This window comes from Pipistrellus hanaki (assembly GCF_964339955.1).
Source record: "Pipistrellus hanaki genome assembly, chromosome: 3".
Classification (NCBI taxonomy): domain Eukaryota; kingdom Metazoa; phylum Chordata; class Mammalia; order Chiroptera; family Vespertilionidae; genus Pipistrellus; species Pipistrellus hanaki.
The window spans coordinates 187,150,855-187,172,520 of record NC_140505.1 but is presented as its reverse complement, the minus strand read 5'-3'; the positions used below and the strand labels follow the sequence as shown (position 1 = coordinate 187,172,520).

General features: G+C 64.2%; 1 protein-coding gene across 1 annotated transcript in view; it reads left to right on the top strand.

Annotated features, from left to right (window-relative positions):
• NFAM1 (NFAT activating protein with ITAM motif 1) overlaps positions 1-10,857 on the top strand; it is a 24,061-nt gene extending 13,204 nt beyond the window's left edge. The window contains exons 3-5 of the mRNA XM_084879281.1: positions 1,503-1,680; positions 9,021-9,107; positions 10,384-10,857. Coding sequence (XP_084735407.1) covers positions 1,503-1,680; positions 9,021-9,107; positions 10,384-10,443 — 325 coding nt within the window. The 3' untranslated portion in view covers positions 10,444-10,857. The remainder of the gene's footprint in view (positions 1-1,502; positions 1,681-9,020; positions 9,108-10,383) is intronic.
• The last annotated feature ends 10,809 nt before the right edge of the window (positions 10,858-21,666 follow it).

Genomic DNA, 21,666 nt, shown 5'->3' with positions numbered 1-21,666 from the left:
GAGCCTCCCCCTCTGAGCCTCCCCCCTCTGAGCCCCCCCCCCTCCTGAGCCCCCCCCTCTGAGCCCCCCCCCTCTGAGCCTCCCCCCCCTGAGCCTCCCCCCCTCTGAGCCCCCCCCCTCTGAGCCCCCCCCCTCTGAGCCCCCCCCCCCTCTTGAGCCTCCCCCCCCTGAGCCTCCCCCTTCCTGAGCCCCCCCCCTCTGAGCCCCCCCTCTGAGCCTCCCTCCCTCTGAGCCTCCCCCCCTCTGAGCCTCCCCCCTCTGAGCCTCCCCCCCCTGAGCCTCCCCCCCTGAGCCTCCCCCTCGGGGTGGAGCCTGATCATGGGAGACTGGCTTGCATGGGTCATTGCGGGGCACGAGGCCCACCTGGCACCCCGGAGGCCCCTCTTCCTGAGCAGCCACCGAGCTGAGGCAGGGGTGGCGCCGCTCCTCCTGCGAGAGGAGCTCTCCAGAGCTGATCCCGTAAATGGGCCGGGGACTGGCAGGCGGCCAGGCTTTTTAATTAGCTTCTGCCCAGAGACGCTGCTCCGCCGCTGGCAGTGCGGTGCCTGCGAGGGGCGATGCCGCCCCCTCCCTGCCCCTCCTCGAAGGAGCTGGCAGGGCGCCTCCTCCTGTCTCTTCTCTCTGAGCCCCTTGGCTCCTCACACCCCTCCTCCCTGCCTCCTCCTCCTCCTCCTCCTCCTCCTCCACCACCATCGCCACCGCCGCGGTCAGTGCTGCGTGTGGCCGGCGTGAGCTTTCTGAACCACAGGCCCGTCCTGGTCCCCCTCCGGCGTCTCCTCTCCATCCTCCTCTCGCCCCTGCGAGGCCGTCCCCAGCCGCCCCGGGCAGCTGCGCCTCTGTGGCCACGCTGACCATTGAAGTCCCTCAGCGCCTCCAGGCTTGGCACCCGCTGTCCCCCGCCCTTCCTCCCTGTCTGGCCAACGGCCTCAGGCTTCAGGCCTTGGGCTCCCGCCTGCCCGGTGGGGTCCGCCCTCCCGCCCAGAGGCTGTCCGTGGTCGGTGTGTGGCCCGCATTGGAGAGTGCTGGTCCCGGGTCCGTCTCCCCTCCCGGTCCTACGCTCCATCTCTCCTGCCGCCCAGCTGGCCAGAGGGGCCTGCGCCTGTGTGCTGGTTGCTGAGGGCACCTGTGTGCCCAGCACTCACGCTCTCAGTCTTCCCCGAGTCCTCACCACAGTTGTGCGGGAGGGGCTCACTGATGAGGAAGCTGAGGCCCGGGAGGGGAGGTGGGTCACCGAGGCCACAGCGGGAGGGCGCGCACTGTTCGCTCAGCACCGCCCCCCACGGTGGGACCCGCCTCGCTGGCACCGGCCCCGCAGCTCCCGCCTCCCCGAGCCAGGCCCCGCGGCCGTGGGCAGTGCCCCGTGGGTCTGTGCCTTTTCCGGGCGGGTGAGGGGCGCCGCAGGCCTCGGAGGGCGGCAGGATCCCGGAGGGGCAGGCCGGCGCGGAGCGGTCGGCTGTGTGCGGCCTCAGGCGCCTGCCGCCCTGTCCCAGTGAGTCTGCCAGGAAGGGGGTAGGGGGTCCGCGCTCCCACCCTGAGCCCTGGCTGGCTCCTCGCAGAAGCAGATGCGGGCTTCCTGGAGGCAGCTGGCTCGAGGATCCCGGCCGCCAAGATCCCGCCCCCGAAGATCCCGGCCCCGAGCACAGCCAGCCCCAAGCAACTCCTGAGGAGTCCGCCTACATGGTGAGTATGGGGCTGGCCCCCTCCCCCAGGCTGGCCGCCCCTCCCCAGGCCTCACCCCCTCCCCAGGCCTGGCCCCCTCCCTCAGGCCCGGTCCCCCTCTCCCAGGCCTGGCCCCCCTCCCTCAGGCCTGGCCCCCTCCTCAGGCCTGGTGCCCCTCTCCCAGGCCCGGTCCCTCTCCCCCAGGCCTGCCCCCCTCTCCAGGCCTGGCCCCCCGCTCCCAGGCCGGCCACTCCTCCCCAGGCCTGACCCCCTCCCTCCAGGCCTGGCCCCTCCCCCAGGCCTGGTGCCCTCTCCCAGGCCTGGCCTGCCTCCCTCAGGCCCTGGCCCCCCTCCCTCAGGCCTGGCCCCCTCTCCCAGGCTGGCCCCCCTCCCCAGGCCTGGTGCCCCTCTCCCAGCCTGGCCTTCCTCCTCGCCTGGCCCCCCTCCCCCAGCCTGGCCCCCCTCTCCCAGGCCTGGCCTGCCTCCCTCAGGCCTGGCCCCCTCCCCCAGGCCTGGCGTGGTTCTGGCTCCCAGGCCTGGTCATGCACCGTGTGTGACCCTTGGTCATGCACCCTCTGTGACCTCGCTGAGCCTTCAGTTCCTCCTCTGTAGACCGGGACAGGAAGTCCACTGGCGGGCTTCCCCTGAAGGTGAACCGAGATTCCGGGCGTGGCCTGGCCCCTGGCAGGCATGCCCCTGTGCAGCGCCCAGGCCCCTCCTGGGCCCTCCCGCCCCCTCTGGAACGAGGGTCTCCGGGCAGGAGCTGGTGAGGAACGGAGACAGTTCCCTCATCCACCAGATGCTCGCCAGCTCCTTCCTGTTTTTATTGCGCAAACGTCAGCGACAAGAGTCACAGAAAGCGGAAAAGGCTGGGCACGTCCCAAGCCCTTCACACCAACAGCTTTCTTTTCTTTTTAAAAATATTTTTTTATTGATTTCAGACAAGAAGGGAGAGAGAGAGAGAGAGAGAGAGAGAGAAACATCAATGATGAGAGAGAGTCATTGATCAGCTGCCACTTGCCTGAGGGATAGAGCCTACGATCCTGGCCTGTGCCTGACCGGGAATCAAACCATGACCTCCCGGTTCATAGGTCAATGCTCAACCCCTGAGCCACGCCGGCCAGGGGACATCAATGCCCTTTCAGTTCTCCACACGCATCCCGTCCCCCTCCCCCGCCAGCACTACGCACAGACATAGCTTTAGATTAGGGGTGTCGAACTCAATCAGAGAAGGGGCCAAAATCTAAAATCCAGCCTAAATCGCGGGCCGAATGGTTTACTGAACAGTCATAAACTGACAATGTCATAAACTGACAGCGGAGTGCAGTGATGACAGCGCGGTGCGGGCCACATTGCAAGGCCTGGCGGGCTGGATTTGGCCCGCGGGCCTTGTGTTTGACACATGTGCTCTAGATCCTCGTGACTAAGAGGAGACACGGCAGGGACGCCTTTCCATGTCCGGCTCTTCCATCGCGAATGTCTCCACCGCGACTGGAGGGAGAGGCTCGCCCGGGGGCCCCTGGGTGTGCCCGCCCGCCCGGCCCGCCCCCGGGCGGCACACAGCCGCGCTGCCTGGCGGCCGGGAAGGCGGCAGACGTTCCTGCTCAGTTCTCTGTCTCGGTTCCCAGCGGCATGTGCTCACTGCAGAGCGGGAGGAGTGGTGCGGCGGGTCAGCTGGGCCTCCAGCCGTGGATCCCGCCAGGCTGAGATCTTAGCTCTGCCTGGGGTGTTCCGGGGCCGCCTCCAGCGCTAGGATTCTGCCGTGTTCGCCGTCACTGCTCCTGCCCCGCCGGCCTGCCTCACAGGAAACGTGGGTCCTCCATGACACCCCGCAGAGGCATTAGGACATGCCTGCTCACTCGGGGGCAGCCGGGGACGAGGCAGAGGGTCTGTCCCCAGGGGCAGCGCTGACAGCTCCAAATAGGACAGATCAAGGCCAGCGCCCCAGGGTCTTCAGCCCTCCCCCTGGGGTTTCCACCAGCTCCCCGCAGCCCGCACTTCACAGACTCTCTTCCCTCCCTCACGATGGGTTTTCCCACGAGGCCTTCTGGTGTCAGCTGTTAAATAAAACATCTCTCTCTCTCTCTCTCTCTCTCTCTCTCTCTCTCTCTCTCTCTCTCTCTCTCTCCCTCCCTCCCTCCCTCTCTCCCCTCTACACACACACACACACACACACCCACACACCCACACACACACGATCTCTCTCATATATATCAAGGGAGGAAAATAGCCATCGTCCTAATTCTGTCTCCTTTCAGGATAAATACTAGTAAGATTGACTTCTGTACCTTCTAGTCCATTGAAAAAACAAAACATACCGAGACCCATACGTACATTCACACATACTTTTTTTAAAAGTTGGAGCAATACAGCTTTTCCCCGCCATGTTACACCATCTCGTGAACATCTTCCCACGTGAATAATGTTCTTCTCCAAGGTCATTTTTGATGAGAGAGGCTCCCCTTGGCAGGGAACACCGTTCTCGCCTGTGTTGAGGTCCTCCCTAAGCGTGGGCAGCGGGGCAGGAGCTGGTGCAGAGGCGTGGAGAGGTTGGGAGGTGTAGAGGGAGGCCACGGGCTTTGCTGGCCACTCCCTACCGGTTGGGACCGGACCTGGGCAGCTACGAATGACATTAATCACAGGGATGATCATGTCAGGAGCCGTTCGTTGAGTACCTACTGTGTGCCAGGCACCGAGTCAGGTCTCCCACCCGTTCGCTCAGTAATTCTCACAGTGGGGGTTCTGGATACAGGTGTTATCCTCATTTTCATTTTATTTTCTAATCGTCTACTGCTGGCATGTAGACACAGGATTGGTTTTTGTGTGTTGACTTTGTGCAGAGGGTGACCTTGCTGAATCCACTCCTGAATTCTGATGGTTTCTGTGTGGATTCCGTTGGATTATCGATGAGCCCAGCCACGCCATCTACGAAAGTGCGAGTTCCATTTCTTCCTTTCTGACCTCATTTTTGCGTTGTTTTTCTCGTTATGGGGGTGCTAAGACCCCGGGCATGATGGTGAACAGGAGTGCTGACAGCAGGCATCCTTGTCTTGTCCCCTATCTCTGGGGAAGGAGTTTTGTATATTCCTCCCTGTGGATAGATTATTGATTTCCAACCTTTCTTCTTTTCTAACATATGTACTTAACACTATGGCTTCCCTGTATGTGTGGCTTTAGCTGTATCCCACAAGTTTTTTAAATTTAATATTTTATTTATTTATTTTGAGAGAGAGATTTGTTGTTCCACTCACTTGTGCATTCATTGGTTGTTTCTTGTCTATGCCCTGACTGGGGATCAGTCCTGCACCCTTGGTGTATCAGGAGGGCGCTCTCTCCAGTGCCTGTACCCCGCAGGTTCTGATATATTTTTATTATCTTTCCGTTTAAATTGTCCATGGGGACTTCCTCCTTGCCCCATGGGCGATTTCAATGTGGTTTGCTTAATTTTCAAATGTTTAATTATTTTCTAGTTATTATTCTGTGTGTCTTTTACATTTCTCACCAATTCCGCTGTGATCAGAGAGTGGATTCTGTGTGGCTTCAATCCTCTGAGGTCTTCTGAGACTTGCTTCACGGGTCAGCCCGTGTGCCGTTCGTACTTGAAAAGAACTTGCCTTGTACCTGGCTACGCGTTTCATACGTGTCAGTTACATCAGATTGATGTTGTTAAAATATTACATGCTTTTTTCTTTAGTCTAATGGGTGTTAAGAGAAGTGAGTTAAAATCCGCCCATATGATTGTAGATTTGTGTATTTCTCCTTTTAATTGTGTCCATTTTTGCTGTTTATTCATGTGGGGAGATGCTCATGATGTACTAAGACGGGAAAGAAAGCTCTAGAACCAACTTCCCTATTAAGCAGCACGGACGTGGAGTGGGCCAGACAGACGGGCTCAAAGCCCACTAGCTTTGCTCTGAGCTCCGCTCCTTACCCAGCTGGCTCTCGGCGCTCTGTGAGGCAGGGCCACTGATCCGCATCACGTGGGCAGCTGTGCCTCCTTCCATCTTAGACTCTTCACCTGGAGCCCACACCCCCTCCGGCACCCGCTTCCTCTGAGACGCCTGGAGCTGTCAGGCTCCCCACGATCAGTGTCTCCTCTCCTTCCCCCCGCCCCCCTTCCCCAAAACCTTCTTCTCAGTCACCACTGACCTCCGTGTGGTGAAATCCAGTGGCCAGTTCCTGGTCCTCACCTTCCCTGACCGCCCAGGAGCACCGACCACTGAGTTCTCCCTCCTCCCCGACACACTTCCTTCACTTGCTTCTGGAACATTCCACTCTCTCCTAATTGCCCCTCCCCGTACCCCCCTCATTGCCACACCTCCTCAGCCTCCTTCACTAGCCCTCCCAGCTCCTCCCAGCTCCTCCCACTCCTCCCACCTCCTTCCACTCCTCCCACTGGGACCCTGGCCTCTAAGGGGTGCAGTCCTGGGACCCTTTTTCTTTGGTCTTCACTCCCCTCCCTGGGTGGTCACGTTCCGCCTCTCGGTTCTGAGACCTTCCACACTCTGATGGCCCCAGGGGCTGTCTCCAGCCCAGGCCTCTGACCAACAGAGTCAACTCTCTGGGCCGTCCCTGGGCTCCTCTCAGCCCGCCCGGGGGTGAGTGGCGGCTCCGGGCTGCAGGCCTCGCGGTGCTTGCTTTCCCGCTCACGTCTGATCCGTCAGCACATCTGTCTGAGCACATCCGGAACCCGACCCAGCCGCCCTCCAGCTGCCGGCTCGCGCCGGGAGCCTTACCCTGGGTTTCCACTCCCCGCCTGTCAGGGTCCCGGCTGCCCCACCCACCGCAGCGGAGGGATGGGCCCTTAGACAGACAGACGGCGTCTGCTCTGCTCAGGCCCAGGGGAGAAGCAGAAAGCCCTGGGTCAGCCAGGCCCGGGGAGCCCCGAGGTGCAGGGCCTGTGTCTCCCAGGCCAGGGGCTGCAGGCGGCCCTACTGTGAGCACCGGCGCCAGAGCGGCCCCTGGGCTGTGGCTCCGCGTGGCGACGGGTGGGACCCAGCAGCGGACCCTGGCGGCGCGGACCCGGGAGCTGGAGGCGGGGAAGCATCCTCAGGGGCCACCTCTCCAAGGGGCTTGTCTCTCCGTCAGTGGCCCAGCCCTGCGTGGCCCCCGAGAGTTCCGCTCCCACCCCTCCCGCCTCTTCCCCCCTCCCTTCCCCCCTCCCTTCCCCCCTCCCTTCCCCCCTCCCTTCTTCTCTCCCTCCCGTCACACTGGCCTTCTTGCTGCTCCCACACACCAGCCCCCCCCCCCCCCCCCCCCCCCCCCCCCGCCATGGGCCTCGGTGTTGGCGGGGCCTCTGCTCCCAGCGGCCACTCCCTCACCCCCAGCCCCCGCTCAGACGCCCCTTTGCCAGGAGGCCTTTCCTGGCTCCTTTTAAAGTGCTGCCGGCACTTCCCAGCGGCGACGCAGGTCACACTGGATGAAGGAAGCAGCAGGCCAGGACCTGTCAGCACTTCCCTGCCAGCTGCCGCCGGCCTGCAGCCCTCCCTGCCCTCCGCCCCAGCGGCTCCTGCCGGCACAGCGGCCTGCACGGGGGGCAGAGGCCAGGGGCCCCTGGCAGGGAGCTCCCCGCGGGCTGGGAGAGCCTCTGGCCGCAGGGAGCGTGAGGAGAGGGACGGAGGCCGCGTCCCCATCCTGCTCCGCACTGAGGGGCTGTGACCTGCGACACCCTTGGGCATACGTGCCCCATGTGAGCTGGACATGCGGGAGGGGGAGCCACTGAGGACCCCAGATCCCCCTGCTGGCTGTCAGCAAGGAGCCCTTTCCCCCTTCTCTCTGTGGCCAGCGTGGAGGGCAGCGCGTCCGTGGAGGTCCAGGCCTGGGTGGACAGAGGGGGAGACTCAGGGCCACGAGGCACAGCCACCATTCCCTGACAGGGAAGTGCAGGCCTTGGCTTCTCCTGGGGCAGCCCTGGCAGTTCCAGTCATAGCCCCCCCTGGGCACAGGGCAGCGCCCACACTGGCCGTCACAGCCCCCCCTGGGCACAGGGCAGCGCCCACACTGGCCGTCACAGCTCCCCCTGGGCACAGGGCAGCTCCGCACTGCCGTCAGGTGGAGGGTGTCCGGCCTCCAGCTGCCCCCAGGCACTGCTGCCTGAAGTCGGGACTGGAGTCTGAGCTGGCCCCCGCTCCCACGAACGCCTCTCTCTGGCTCTGAGGCCCTGGACTGGTCCCCAGGGCCGCCTGCCATCGCTGAGTGATGCCCGTGACATGCAGGTCTCCCCAGAGCCCGGTGGTTTATTACACGGCTTTCATGCCCCAGCGCCTCTCGGTGCCTCCCCCTCGCCTCTGCGTCTCCCCCTCTTGCCTCAGAGCACCACCTGTCTCTCAGCTGCCTCAGCAACCCCTGCTTGCTTGTTGCCAGGGAAACCACCTCCTTGGCAACCAGCCGGCATCCCTGTGACATGTACACGTGGGAAGGAAAGGTTCCTGCCTCTTGCCGAGGCTGTGGGCGGCTCTGCTCCGGGGCCAGGCAGGGTCCAGGCTGTGACCGCAGAGTGGGGAGGGAGGTGTCAGGCCTCCTTTGAGGCTCATTCAACTGATGACGATTCAACAGTTATTAAGCACCTACTGTTTTCCAGACCCTGTGTGGGGCCCATCATGCACAACATCTCATTTAGTCATTCATTGAGCCTGCAAGATAGATGCGATTGTGCCCATTCTACAGACTAGAAAACAGAGGCACAGAGAGGCTCAGGGGTTGCCGCTGGCTGGCAGGTGTCAGAGCTGAGAGTTAAACTAGTCTTGTGGATTTCAAAGCCCTGGTTCTCTCAGTCCATCCTGAGGGCCCCGCTCAGGCTGCTCCTAGCCGGGCCGGAGTGAGTGTAGTCCCAAACACACGCCCCGAGAGCGAGGACCCTCCGTGGCATCGGTTGGTGCTGTCTCCGAGTGTGCCACGCACAGCCACAGGTTCCGAGACCCAGAGCCTAACCGGGTACAGCTTGATGAGAGAGGAGTGGGACCCCAAAGGGTGCCAGGTCATCTGTGCGTGCGGCTGGGGTGGGCCTTACGGAGGTCTGGATGGTGTGGGGGTGGGGCAGGGGAGTAAGGGTGGCTGGCAGGAGGGCATCATTGCCGCTGTGGCCACGGGTGTCTGCAGTCCGCTGGCTGGAGCCTGGAGGTGGTGTGAGGGAGGTGGCAGGGGAGGGGCAGAGAGGGGTCCCCTGTGCAAGCAGGAAAGGGTGCAGAGAGGGCCTGCAGGTGCACAGGGTGGCAGAGTGACCAGGCACCGCATGGAGGGTGAGGCAGGCATCCCCTCGCAGACTAGGGCCCAGAGGGTCTGCCCGTCCTCTGAGCTCTCGCAGCTGCCGGGCCAGGCCCTGCCCCGCGGCCCCGTCCCTCTGACCCTCACGCGTCCGGCAGGCCCTGCAGCGCCAGGACTCGGAGATCTACGCCTGCATGCAGAGCGAGGCCGGCAGCCCGCCCGCCAGGAGGACCTTCCTCTCCCAGGTAAGCAGGGGCAGCCAGCCGGCTCCCGAGCTCCGTCTGACCCCCCGCCCCCCGTGTGACGTGGGGGGAAGGGGACCACGGGTGAGCCCTCCCCCGAGGCAGCTGGCCTGGCGCCAAGAGCATGGAGGTCGGAATCCTGCCCCCCATGACCAGCCGGCAGCCCTGCCCGAGGCTGCCCTCTGTGCCCGCGGCTCCTGCCTGTGTGCAGAGGAGCCGGACAGCACTCACCTCACAGATGTGCGGGGGCCGGTGTGCAGTGGGACCCAGCCGTGCCCGGGCCATGGTGGCTCCACTGGGCGCAGGGGCGGGTCTGCGCTGGCCTGCCAGGCGTACGGTGTAGTCCTCTAGCTGCCCCCAGGCGGCGGCTGGCTGAAGCGAGGGGCCGGAGTCTGCGCTGGTGCCCGCCTGGCCTGGCCTGGCCTGGGCAGGGCCCCCTAATTGGCATGCTGGGGCCAAGGCGTTTCACTTAGCCCCGATTCTCTCCCACACCTCAGTGTGCTCATCTGTAAAGTGGGGGAGTGACGCTTGCTACAAAACCGAGCGCCCCTGAATTCAAACGAGTTCCCAGTGAAGTAACGGCTACAACAGAGACCGGGACCCCGCGCAGCAGGAGGGGCTGTTGGGCGGGGACAGGAGCCACGGGCAGTGGGTAGGCCGTGGGCACCTCAGAAGAGCCATCAGGGAGTGAGAGGGGCTGGTGCTCGGTCTCCCCGGCCCAGGGGCCCAGGCTGGTGCTGTTCAGTGAATCTCAAAGCTCCTCCTGTCCTAGGCCTGACCCCCAAAGATGCTTGGGCCATGCCAGGCCGTGCCCACCCTGGGCCAGGCCTTGGGGTGCTGCCCAGAATGCTGAGACAGGCCCCTGCCCTCCAGGAGCCTCGGGGCTGAAAGAATAGGGTCCCTGACCCAACAGACACACAGAGACATGGTGGCCTGTCTGAAGGGGGGCTCTGGGGGGACAGACCGGGCTGGGAGGGGTCCTGGGGACGCTGAGCAAGCCCTGAGGGTGAGTGGGAGGTTTGGGGGACCGGTGGAGTGGAAGGAACAGCCGGACAGAGGGAAGAGCGTGCGGGGAGGCCCCGAGGCAGCGAGAGTGGGGTGGGGAGGGGCAGGAGGGCAGAGCAGGTGGGGAGTGAGGGGAAGAGGCTGGCGAGGAGGGCTTGGGACAGGACAGGCGTTCCTGTCACAGCCACGCAGGGGCCACAGTTTGCTCCTCTGATGGAACCAGGTTGGTGTGAGTTTGTTCCTCCCCTCCCGTTACTCTTCGTTTCTTCCCCAGGAGAATGCGCAGCGATGTCAGAGTGAGAGCGAGTTTAACCTGGTCTATGAGAACCTCTAGGGCCAGCTCCGCGGCGGATCAGAGGCTCTGGGGCCGCCCGTCCTCCAGAGGACTCGATCGGGATCCAGAGTGAGGCCTCAGGGGCGCAGGGCACTCACCCCCACATTCCAGCCCTTCCTGCCTGGCCTGCACCCACCCCCGGGGCACCCACCGCACAGTCCACCCCCCGGGGCACCCACCGCGCGTTTCTCACCTCCAGGCCTTTGTCCACGTCGTGCCCTCTGCCCGGTGGCCCCTCCTCTGTGTTCAGGGGCTCCCGTGGGCCCCCCATTCCAGACCCTCCTCGGCCTCCGGGCTCTCCTGGCGCCAGGAGGTACCACGGCCCACAAGGCCCCCCGAGACTTGGGAGGGAGCCGGGGAGGGACCCGGGTGGGTGCTGTGCACAGGAGGGGAAATAAAGGAGCAACGGTGACTGCCCCTCGCTGCCCCGTCCACCTAGGCCAGAGGCACAAGGTGACCCCGGGCTGGCCTTGGGGCAGAGCGGGAGGCTGAGCAGGTGCCGAGAGCCTGGGGCGGGAGCAGGGAGGTCTGGGCTCGGTGGTGAGGAGGGGTCAGGCTTGTCCTGAGCGGGTGGGGGGGAGGAGAGGGGGAGGTGCTGGCTAAGCTGGAGCTGAACAACCCAAAGCTCTCTGCCCCCCAGCAAGGACCCCAAGGCTGTCTCCCCGCTGCCTGGCCCTTTGCACCCCGCTGGTGCCACCTGCTTCCCACCCCCTGCTCCCCAAGCCTTCTCCACTCCAGGCCTCCGCTGCGCCTCCCTCCACCCTCCAGCCGGTCCCCCAAAGCCCCCTTTATCGGCCGTCCTGACCCCCCCTCCTCTGTCTTATCTGCCTCATACCGGCCAGGGTCCCGGATGGAGGACAGCCCTCCCTCCCGCCACCTCTCCATCCTGGCCCAGCGCCATGGTTGGCTGCATGGGGCCTCCTGCTGGGGGAGGGGTCCCTTCGCGTTGCGGAAGCTCAGGCCCCGTGTGCACATGGCCCCTCATTCCACCCCCTGCAGCCCTCCCCCACCCCCCCAGTATGAGTGGAAGCCCATTTCGCAGGAAGTCAGGAGCTAAGGGTCAGATCGCCCAGGCTGTTGGGCTGTCCCTCGGCTTCCCATCGTTTTCTCATTTGTAAAATGGACGAGCCAGTCCTCCCTCCCACCCCCGTCTGCCCCCTCACACACAAACCTTAATGTGTAGGGAGGGTGGGGGGCCGGACCCTGGTAGAGTCTGGGGTGGAGGGTGGCTGGCCTTCCTGGGCCCTCACCTTCCAGTCATCAGCCCCGCAGCGCCACACAGCAACCAGGGCTCTCACCGGGGGAGCTGATGGAGAGGCCTCTGGCCTGGAGGCTGCAGCTCAGCAAACCTGTGCTGCCCAGCCAGACGAAGCTGCCCTGGGCAGGCCCGTCCGGGTTCTGGCTCCACAGCCTGGGCAGCAGCCAGTGGGGGTGGGCCGAGGGGAGCTGCTGCTCAGGGTGCAGTGACCTCCCCCAGACCAGGAGGCCGCTCCCTGCGCCTGGTCCCTTGTCCTCCGCCCTGGGCCCAGGCCCTCTGGCTGGAAACCAGCCTTTAGCAGTGGCTCCGAGGCAGAGGGGAGCCTGGCAGGGTTACCCCCACACCGGCTGCAGGCCCCAGGAGGCTGCCCTGCCCCACACTCTTCTCCACGTGGGTCCTGTCCCCCCTGTGCCTCCCCCCTTCCTCCGCTCCCCCCTCGCCTGGGACAGAACCCCACTGTCCCGAGGCTTCGGGGCCCTCGGGGACCAGCCAGGCACCGCGGGGGAGCAGGTGCCCGCAGCTGAGCCTGGCCCGGGGAAGGCTGGGGAGCCGGGCGGCTTTCATGTGAGCAGGACAGAGGCGGGTGTGTGTGTGTGTGTGTGTGTGTGTGTGTGAGGGTGAAGTGGGGCTTTGACACGGGCGAGGGTGTGTGTGTGTGGGTGTGGGGGGAAGAGTTCTGGGACTCCAGGTGTGGAGCAAAGAAGCCTGAGCACCCTCCTCCCCCCTCCCCCCAGGCTGAGAGCCCATGGAGATGGGCTGGTGCAGGGCAGGGGTGCGGGGGTGCAGGTGGCAGAAAGGGGGCGGGGACAGAGAGCTCCTACAGAGCCTGGGTGTGACCGAGAGCGGGGAGAGGAGAGAGGGACCGCCTTGACACCTTGACGGTCATTTGGGGCAGGGTGGCTGGGAGCCCAGGTCCGCTTCTCAGCAGCCATGTCCACTTGAGCTGGGTCTCTGACGGTCAGGGCCTCTCAGCGATGCTCAGAGGGGACAGATGGGCAGCCCCGCTCTGCACAGGCCCAGCGGGTGCAGAGGGCACGGGGTGAGGGGGGCCTGGTGTGCCTTCCCTTCCCCACAATCCTTCAGGAAAAGCCGCGGCAGGAGGCAGCGTGGAGGGGCGGGCCTCCTGGGGCCGGGGCCCCAGGCTCTGTGTGTAGGGGGCGGGGGGCGGGGGGGGGCGCTCAGGAGGGACTAGAGGAGGAGAAGGGTGGGGAGAGGCCCCAGGAAGGGAGCCTGATGGGGAGCAGTGAGGCCCAGGCCAGGCAGCCTGGACCCTGAGGTGGCAGCCACCCCGGGGCGGCCTGGGCCTGGAACTGCGGGAGAAGCCCCGGGCAGCCCTGCCCACCCGCCCGGCCCGCCCGCCCGGCCCCAGTGAGGGGCTCAGTGCTCTCCTGCGGGCCCCCCTGTGCTCCCGGCACTCCCCACCTCTGCTCCTGGGTCACGCCGCCACCCTCCTGGAGCCTCCGTCTGAAACAGTTCTGGGACCTCTGACCCGGGGCCCTGCCCGGGGCTCGCAGCCCCCCGCCCCTGGCCCCCGCCCCCCAGCACCAGCCCGAGAAGCCTCCCTGGAAAGCAGACTCAGGGCGGGCGTGGGCAGTGCGCGGCCCCTCCCGGCAGCGTTTCCAGAGGATTCCGCAAAGCAGTTTCCATGGGAACACGTGCGGTGCACAGGGAACCCCACCTTCACATCGCGGGGCCTTGGCAGGGGCGGGGTGCTCCGCCGGGCACAGCCACTGCCTTTCGGCCCCGAAACCAAGTTACAGGCAAACCTGCCCCTTTTCTGCCTTCGCTCTGACAGGCCTGCTGCGCCCTGAGGTGCCCTGGGTTCCGGGCTGGATTTTACCTCCTTCCGTCAGCCTCTTGGCGGAGCGCTCAGCCAGGAGGGCTGGCGGGGGCATCTCTGTCCTCCTGGGAGCCAGCGGCTGTCCCTTGTCCGCTGTGGGGCCTCCGCAGTCCCCAGTCCAGACTCCAGGAGCTGGGGGCCTGGCAGGAGGCCCGAGACAGCCCCCTTCCCAGCCCCCTGGCCTGCCGCCCTAACCACGGCCTCCGGCCTTGACGGAGCCTGCGTCAGGCCGCCCTCTGCACTGGGTGTTAGTCTGTATTTTTAAAAGCGTATTTGTATTGACTTCAGAGAGGAAGGGATGGGGGAGAGAGATGGAAACACCAGTGATGAGAGAGAATCATCCATCGGCTGCCTCCTGTGCGCCCCCTACTGGGGATCGAGTCCACAACCCGGGCCTGTGCCCTGACTGGGAATCGAACCCTGACCGCCTGGTTCATAGGTAGACACTCAACCGCTGGGCCACGCTGCCAGGCAGTGTGCATTTTTTAACGTATCTGCGCAGGTGAGGTGGGCGTCTATCGCGGTACAAACAAACCAAGGAGAGTGAAATCCCTCCGACGCTTTAGCCAGCCCAGATCCTCCACCCCAGCCCTTCCCGGAGCTGACCACTGAGCCACTGGGTATGTGCCCTCCGGGCAGGCGGCTGTGGTGGCGCTGACACACGTAAATGCACACACACAAGCACGTGATCCGGGCCGCCCTCGCGTGGGGTTCTGGAGCGCTGACATGGCACCTTCTGTGGGTGGCATTGGCCTTGCTTTGTTCACGCGCCCCCGTGGCGGCGGCCTGCGGGGACAGCTCGTCAGAGCCGCGGGCTCGGCTCGGCTCCCCGGGGGACTCACAGGCCCAGGACCCTAATTCGATCAGGCTCCCGTCACGGCCGTGGCCGCTGTTCACATTTCTCAGCGTCTCCGCAGGGGCTGTGGGGCCCGGGCACCCAGGAGGGCCGGTCTGCTCCTCCGGCTGTCTCTCAGCAGCATCTCACTCACCCCTGCGAACCCAGTGCAGTGGGGCTGGGCTCCCCTTTTTCCCAGAGCAGACGGTGCAGAGAAGCGGACCAGCTAAAGGTCATGTGGCCCACAGGGGGCATCGCTGGGCGGCTCCGGCTGTGTACCGCCTCGCTGCCTCCGGGGGTCAGGGGCGGGGGGTCCGGGGTGGGGAGGGGTCAGAGGAGCCTCAGAGGGCTTGGTGCACCCAGGGTGGGGGAAGCCCGTGAAGGGACGAGTCTCCTTCCGAGATGGCCTGCCAGCTTACCCTGCTCACACCCGGAGTCTCAGAGCTGTGGGAGCGGGCGTCCGCCCTCCCCCACCCCGCGGTGGTCTACCTCCTGGGGCAGATGGCGTCAGGGGAGGTGCAGGGCCTGGTCTCAGGCGCCTACACGTTTGGACCCCCGGCCTCCCTGGCAGTTTCGGGCGCAGCTCGCCTGCAGGCGTGAGCGCCCCTTGGCAGCTGTCTAACTGGGATAACGCCGCTGTAATTGGCGTTGCTCCCCGCGCACAATCCTCTCGCCACCTGGAAACCTACTTGCACAGGCTATATCTGGAGAGGGTTTAATTTTACCACCGTGTGGACCCCAGGGGCCGAGGAGGAGCAGGGCTTTCTCTGTCCCCCCTGTGCCCACCCCATCACCATCCCCAGTGATCTCTGTCCCGCCTGTGCCCACCCCATCCCCATCCCCAGTGATCTCTGTCTCCCCTGTGCCCACCCCATCCCCATCCCCAGTGATCTCTGTCTCCCCTGTGCCCACCCCATCCCCATCCCCAGTGATCTCTGTCTCCCCTGTGCCCACCCCATCCCCATCCCCAGTGATCTCTGTCCCCCCTGTGCCCACCCCATCCCCGATCCCCAGTGGGCGCCCCAGGCCAGGGGGCCATGCTGGCCGACCTCGCCGCCTGGGCTCGGACCCTCACCGTGGGGCCCAGCTGACCTAGTTTCCTCCCCAGCCCCTCCCTTCCTCCTTCAGCCCCCCAGTTAGTCTCCCCCACCCCTGCCCTGTGCCCTGGAGCCGGAGCCTCCTGGGGAGATGGGTCTGCGTGAACTGATTCAATGAAAGGAGGTCAGACGATGCCTGGGCTTGGAGGGGAGGGTGCTGCAGGGAAGGCTTCACGGAAGAGGTGGCCCCTGACAGGAATTCCTGCTCGGAGTCAGAGGGGGCGTGGGAACACGGCTGGGTGTTGGGGCGCCTGGACCGGAGGGAGCTGGTCAGAAATGAGGCTCCTTGGGGGGCACCTTGCTTGTCTCTGTCTGTGCCTGACTCAGCAGAGGCTGTGAGCCCCTGTTCAAGAGTGAGCGCACCTTTTCCTGCTGGAGATCAGTGCCGGCTCTTGACAAAAGAGGGAGAAAGACTCTCCGCCCCGCCCCCGCCCCCCATTTCCAGGAAGGGATCTGATTGGCACGTGACCCCTCTGACCGTGTGAACGCGGAGACAGCCGTGCCCTCAGCTGGAGGCACAGCCATGACGGCGGGTTCCGGGGGCCGGCCCTCCGCCCGGGGCAGGGCGGGCTCCGTGCGGGCTGCGGAGGCCAGGCCGGGCCCCGGAGGCCAGGCGGCCGGCCCGGAGAGAGGCCGGCAGCGCTCGGCTTCCCCTCCCGGTGCCCGGGCCGTCAGAGGCCGCGATCGATGCCACGTGCCTGCGGAGCGGGCGGTGGGGCCCTGAGCCTGTCAGGGCGGAGCTGCTAATTGATCCCAGAAGCCCCTGTCACTGCGGGGGGGGGGGGTCCCCGGCTCTGCGGCGGCCGCTGCCGTCCCCGCCTCGCCAGATGGCCTTCCCTCCGCTCCGCTGGCCGCAGGCGAGGCCGGCAGCCCTGACCGTGTGGGGCCTCGGGCCCGCCAGCACCCAGCAGAGCTCAGCCGGGGGGGCGGAGTGCAGGGAGCACCGGAGAAGTCCCCTGTGGGTCCCTCAGGTCCCAGTCACAGCCGCCCCAGAGAGGCTGGTCAGCAGGGGGGGCTCAGGGATGCTCAGGGCACAGCCCTGCACCTGGTTCCCACTGGGGGTCCCAGCTGATCCGGTTTCCTCCCCAGCCCCCTTCCTTCCTCCTTCAGCCCCATTTAGTCTCTCCCACCCCTGCCCTGTGCCCCGGAAGCCGGAGCCTCCTGGGGAGAGGGATTAAAAGTTCCCTCCTCTGGGCTTTCAGGGCCCAGCCTCAAAGGCCCCAACTTCCTCCAGCGGCCCCACAGGCACTGCCTCCGGGAGGGGAGCCCGTGCTGTGTGAGGAGGGTGGAGCCTCCGCCTGTGAGGACCAGTCTGCGCAGGGAGCGCGGGGGTGGGGGCTCAGGTCCAGACAGGACGATGGCACCTGTGGGGGCTCAGTGAGCCCTGCCTCCGCCCCTCCCCTCCCCTCCCGCCTCCGCCCCTGCCGTCCTGGCCCTGCTTCCTCCGATGAGGGCCCCAGGCTGGGGCCCTCACTCTCCTGCCCTCTCAGAGCTGGAGGCGCAGCTGTCCTCTTTCTGGGTTCGAGCCCGGGGCTGGAGATGGTGGGAGCTTCCGGACGCTCCATCCCAGCGCCACCGCCTTCGGGGGCAGCAGCGCCTGCTAGCAGGGATGGTGCTCCTTTACGAGGCGGTGAGAATGTTCTGGAATTAGATGGTGCTGATGGTTGCACGACCTTGCGACTATGCTAAAAAGCTCTGAATTGTACACTTTAAAAGGGTGGATTTTATGATTTGTGAATTGTATTTCAATAAGAGGAAACAAAATCTGCCCCGTTTAAACACTTTGTCAGAGCATACACACATGTGCGCACCTCCTTGGGACCGGATCCAGCTCCGCCCTCCACCCCTCCACCCCTCCACCCCTCCACCCCTCCACCCCTCCACCCCTCCACCCCTCCACCCCTCCACCCCACCCCTCCACCCCTCCACCACTCCACCCCTCCACCCCTCCACCCCTCCACCCTGCCACCCCTCCACCCCTCCACTCCACCCCTCCACCCCTCCACCCCTCCACCCCTTCACCCCTCCACCCCTTCACCCCTCCACCCTTCCACACCTCCACCCCTCCACACCTCCACCCCTCCACCCCTTCACCCCTCCACCCCTCCACCCCTCCACCCCTCCACTCCACCCCTCCACCCTTCCACCCCTCCATCCCTCCACCCCTCCACTCCTCCACCCTGCCACCCCTCCACCCCTCCACCCTTCCACCCCTCCACCCCTCCACCCCTTCACCCCACCCCTCCACCCTTCACCCCTCCACTCCACCCCTCCACCCCTCCACCCTGCCACCCCTCCACCCCTCCACCCCTCCACCCCTCCACCCCTCCACCCCTCCACCCTGCCACCCCTCCACCCCTCCACCCCTTCACCCCTCCACTCCACCCCTCCACCCCTCCATCCCTTCACCCCACCCCTCCACCCCTTCACCCCTCCACTCCACCCCTCCGCCCCTCCATCCCTCCATCCCTCCACCCCTCCACTCTACCCCTCCACCCCTCCACCCTGCCACCCCTCCACCCCTCCACCCCTCCACCTTGCCACCCTGCCACCCCTCCACCCCTCCACCCCTCCACCCCTCCACCCCTTCACCCCTCCACTCCACCCCTCCACCCCTCCACCCCTCCATCCCTTCACCCCACCCCTCCACCCCTTCACCCCTCCACTCCGCCCCTCCGCCCCTCCGCCCCTCCACCCGAGCCGCCCTGCCCTGTCCCTTTTCCTGCCCTTCCTCTGCAGCCTCCCTCAACCTCCAGGCACATGAAGCTCCCTCTGCCTGATCATTAAATGCTTATTAAGTTCTTATCTGGAGCTAGATACTGTTCCTATCTATATAAAAAGCTAATATGCAATGTGTCCCCTCGGGAGTTCCACCAGGAGATTGGGAGTTCCATCACTCACCCTGGCATGCGCTGACCACCAGGGGGCAGCACAGAGTAAAGGAAGGCCCTGGCCAGCAGCCGGAAGGCCCCCATAGGCCCTGATTGCCAGCCAGGTCTAGGGACCCTACCTGAGCTCAAATTTCATGCACCAGGCCTCTAGTCTCATAGATAAGGACACTGAGGACCAGAGAGATGTAGCATCTTGCCCAAGGCCACACAGCTGGCAGATGGCGCAGCTGAGCTTCCAGCCCCAGAGGAACTTCCGGCTGGTGCCTTGTGGAGGGCGGAATAACGCCCACGCCCAAGACGCCCACCGGCTGGTCCCTGGGACCGCGAAGGCCTTTGCAGGGGGCCTGAGGGCCTTGAGGCGGGGAGATTGCCCTGCATGTAAGAGGGATTCAGCCGAAGCCGGTGTGGCTCAGTGGATAGAGTGTCGGCCTGCGGACTGAAAGATCCCGAGTTCGATTCCGGTCAAGGGCATGTGCCCTGGCTGTGGGCATGTCCCCAGTGGGGGGGTGTGCAGGAGGCAGCTGATCGATGATTCTCTCTCATCGATGTTTCTAACTCTCTATGCCTCTCTCTTCCTCTCTGTAAAAAATCAATAAAATATATATTAAAAAAAACCCAGAGGGATTCAGAGGGAGAGAACAGAAGGCAGAGGCGGTGGGACTTGGAGTCAGAGACTGGCAGCCGCGGCGCTGCTGGCTTGAAGCTGCTGCTGAGCGTGAGGAAGGGAGCGCCCGGAACGAGGCCTGGAGGCTGGAAAGGCAGCGGCGCAGAGCCTCTGGGTGAGGGGCCCTGCTGACACCTCGCTGTCCGCCCAGGGGCCTGGCTTCGGACCTCTGGCCTCCGGCACAGTAAGAGAGTAAGTGCGGGCTGTGCTAAGCCACCAAGCTTGTGGTAATTGGTTACAGAAACCCAGGACACAAACACGCTCTCCCTCCTGAGGCGCCTGTTCAGCCTGCAGGCGGGGGCCTCCTGGGAAGCCCTGGTCCAGGCAGCCCCTCCCCTCCCCCTCCCCCTCCCCCAGCCCCGCTCCAGCGGCCTCTGCTCACCTGACCTTGGCCTCATCTGTCACTCAGCACTGACCTCCTCTGCAACTGGGGAGACGCCTGGGGCATGGCAGAGGAGGGAGCTGAGGCTCTGAGAGGAGTAGCGAGTGCCCAAGGCCCTCAGCCAGCAAGGTTCAAAGCCAGATGTGAACCTGGGCCCGGCTGAATCCAAAGCTGATGTTCCCAGCAGCTCCTCTGCCCGTGGACAGACAGTAAGGGACCGGAGTGAGTGACAGGCAGGCAGCACAGGGCTCCGGGAAGCACATGGTGGTTAGTCCCTCCCTTCCTGAGCAAACCAAGGAAGGCTTCCTGGAGGAAGGCCTCGGAGGGCGAGGGTCACTCAGGGGGCGGACATTAGAACAACGGCCGAGGATGGGGAGTGAGAGGGCGGGAAGGCGAGGCGCTCGGTCGGGAGATGACCCCAGGCCCAGGTTGTAAGGGCTGTGGACGCAGGCTGAGGCCTGAGGAGCGCAGACACGGGAGCAGGAGAGCCAAATCCCTTCCACTGCGGCTCCGGGGAGGCTGGCCCGTTCCAATTTGGAAGCTGCCGAGATAGGCAAAAGCTTAAGGGGCGGGGGCTGTGTCAAGGAGGGAGGGTGGGGCAGGGGACCAGACTTTAGAGCCATTTCAGAGCAAAGGCCAACAAGACCTGCTGACTTGCTGGCCTCAGGCATACGGGTGAAGGAGGGTCCACGCCCCACCCAACGGTCAGAGGCTGGTTTCAGCAAACACGACCGGAAGCACAGATGTGGATCCACAGAGTAAGGAGAAATCCTGGTGGCAACCAGGAGGAGGTGTCCCAAAGACAACAGAATGCGTCAGGACTCAGGAGACAGGTCAAGGGTGCAGACAGGAAAAACTGGGCAGGCCACAGTGGCCACAGCTGCAGAGGAATGAGGCAGTGAGGGAGGGCGCACCCAGAGGGGACCAGGGCCCCCAACCCCAGCACCCATCTGGATCCATCTGGCATTGAGCCTTTCCCGGTGGGCTCCGCTTCAGGGAAACCTGATAGCAAATTCCAAACCAATAAGAGCGAATAAATGAGTGGTGATTACTGACAATAGGAGAGGGTACACCACGGGGTGCCTCCGAATAGCAGCTCCTCCAGTATGTTTTAAGTGTTTTATAGGTCATTAACTACTTGACAGAGAGAGCCTGACACTTAAAGCGAAGAATGCCGTGCCTCTGCCAGGGAAAATCAATCAGAAATGAAGACAGAGCGTCGCGGGCGTTAGGATGCGCTGGGTGGGCGAACGGGGTCCCGTTTACTCATAATCGTAAGGTCCTCTCCATTGTGACAAGGGACAGGCACCATGTGAGGTATCGGACGCCATTTATAACCCCCGAACTGGAGGCTCAAAAACCTTCCCCTTTCAAATATTCCCAAGACATGGGAACGTACAGAAACAAGCTTAAAAATCTAAGCTCCCCCCCCCCCCGATTCTGATAAAGAAAACACGCCAGCTACGGTGGAAGGTAGACGCACTCGCTTTTTAAAAAATGTTATATTTTCCTGCCTTTTCAGACCCTTCTGGGGAGGCTTAGGCTGACCGCCCATCCCTGCCTCCGATACGCTCCTTCCTCTGAAATCCGAGTGTAATTACTGCCTCTTTAATTAACTTGGCGATTAATCACCACCTGCCTGTGAAACAGCTCTTATTGTCCTTGTCCGTCTCCTGTGCGGGATTCGGATGGGGGCAGGGACCAGGCAGGCTCTCCTCGGCCCCGGACTGGCAGGGTCTGCTGGGAGGAGAGGCCTGGGAAGGCGGATGTGCAGCCGGTCAGCTCCCTCCCGGCCGTTCAGGCGGCTGCTGGTACCGGGACGGAGATGAGCGGGGATGAGGGCAGGAGAGCGGTGGCAGCTAGCAGCCTCACAGCCTCTGTTCTTGTGGTTCCCCTCGGCCGGAATGTCCTTTCCTGATGGAGCTTTGCGGTGGGTTGTATCGTGTTTCGCAACGAGAGCGGTCCCTGGGACTGTACCCCGAGTCAGAAATGGGGTTCTTGTAAATGTAATCAACAGAAGGTCATGCTGGATTAAGGTGGGCCCTAAATCCAAGGGCTGGTGTCTTAAAAAAAAAAAAAAAGTCTATATCTTATTGATTTCAGAGAGGAATGGAGAGGGAGAGATAGAGAGCAGCACCAAAGATGAGAGAGAGTCATTCATCGACTGCCCACACTGGGGACTGAGCCCTCAACTCGGCATGTGCCCTGACTAGAAACCGAACCCTGACCTCCTGGTTTACAGGTCAATGCTCAGCC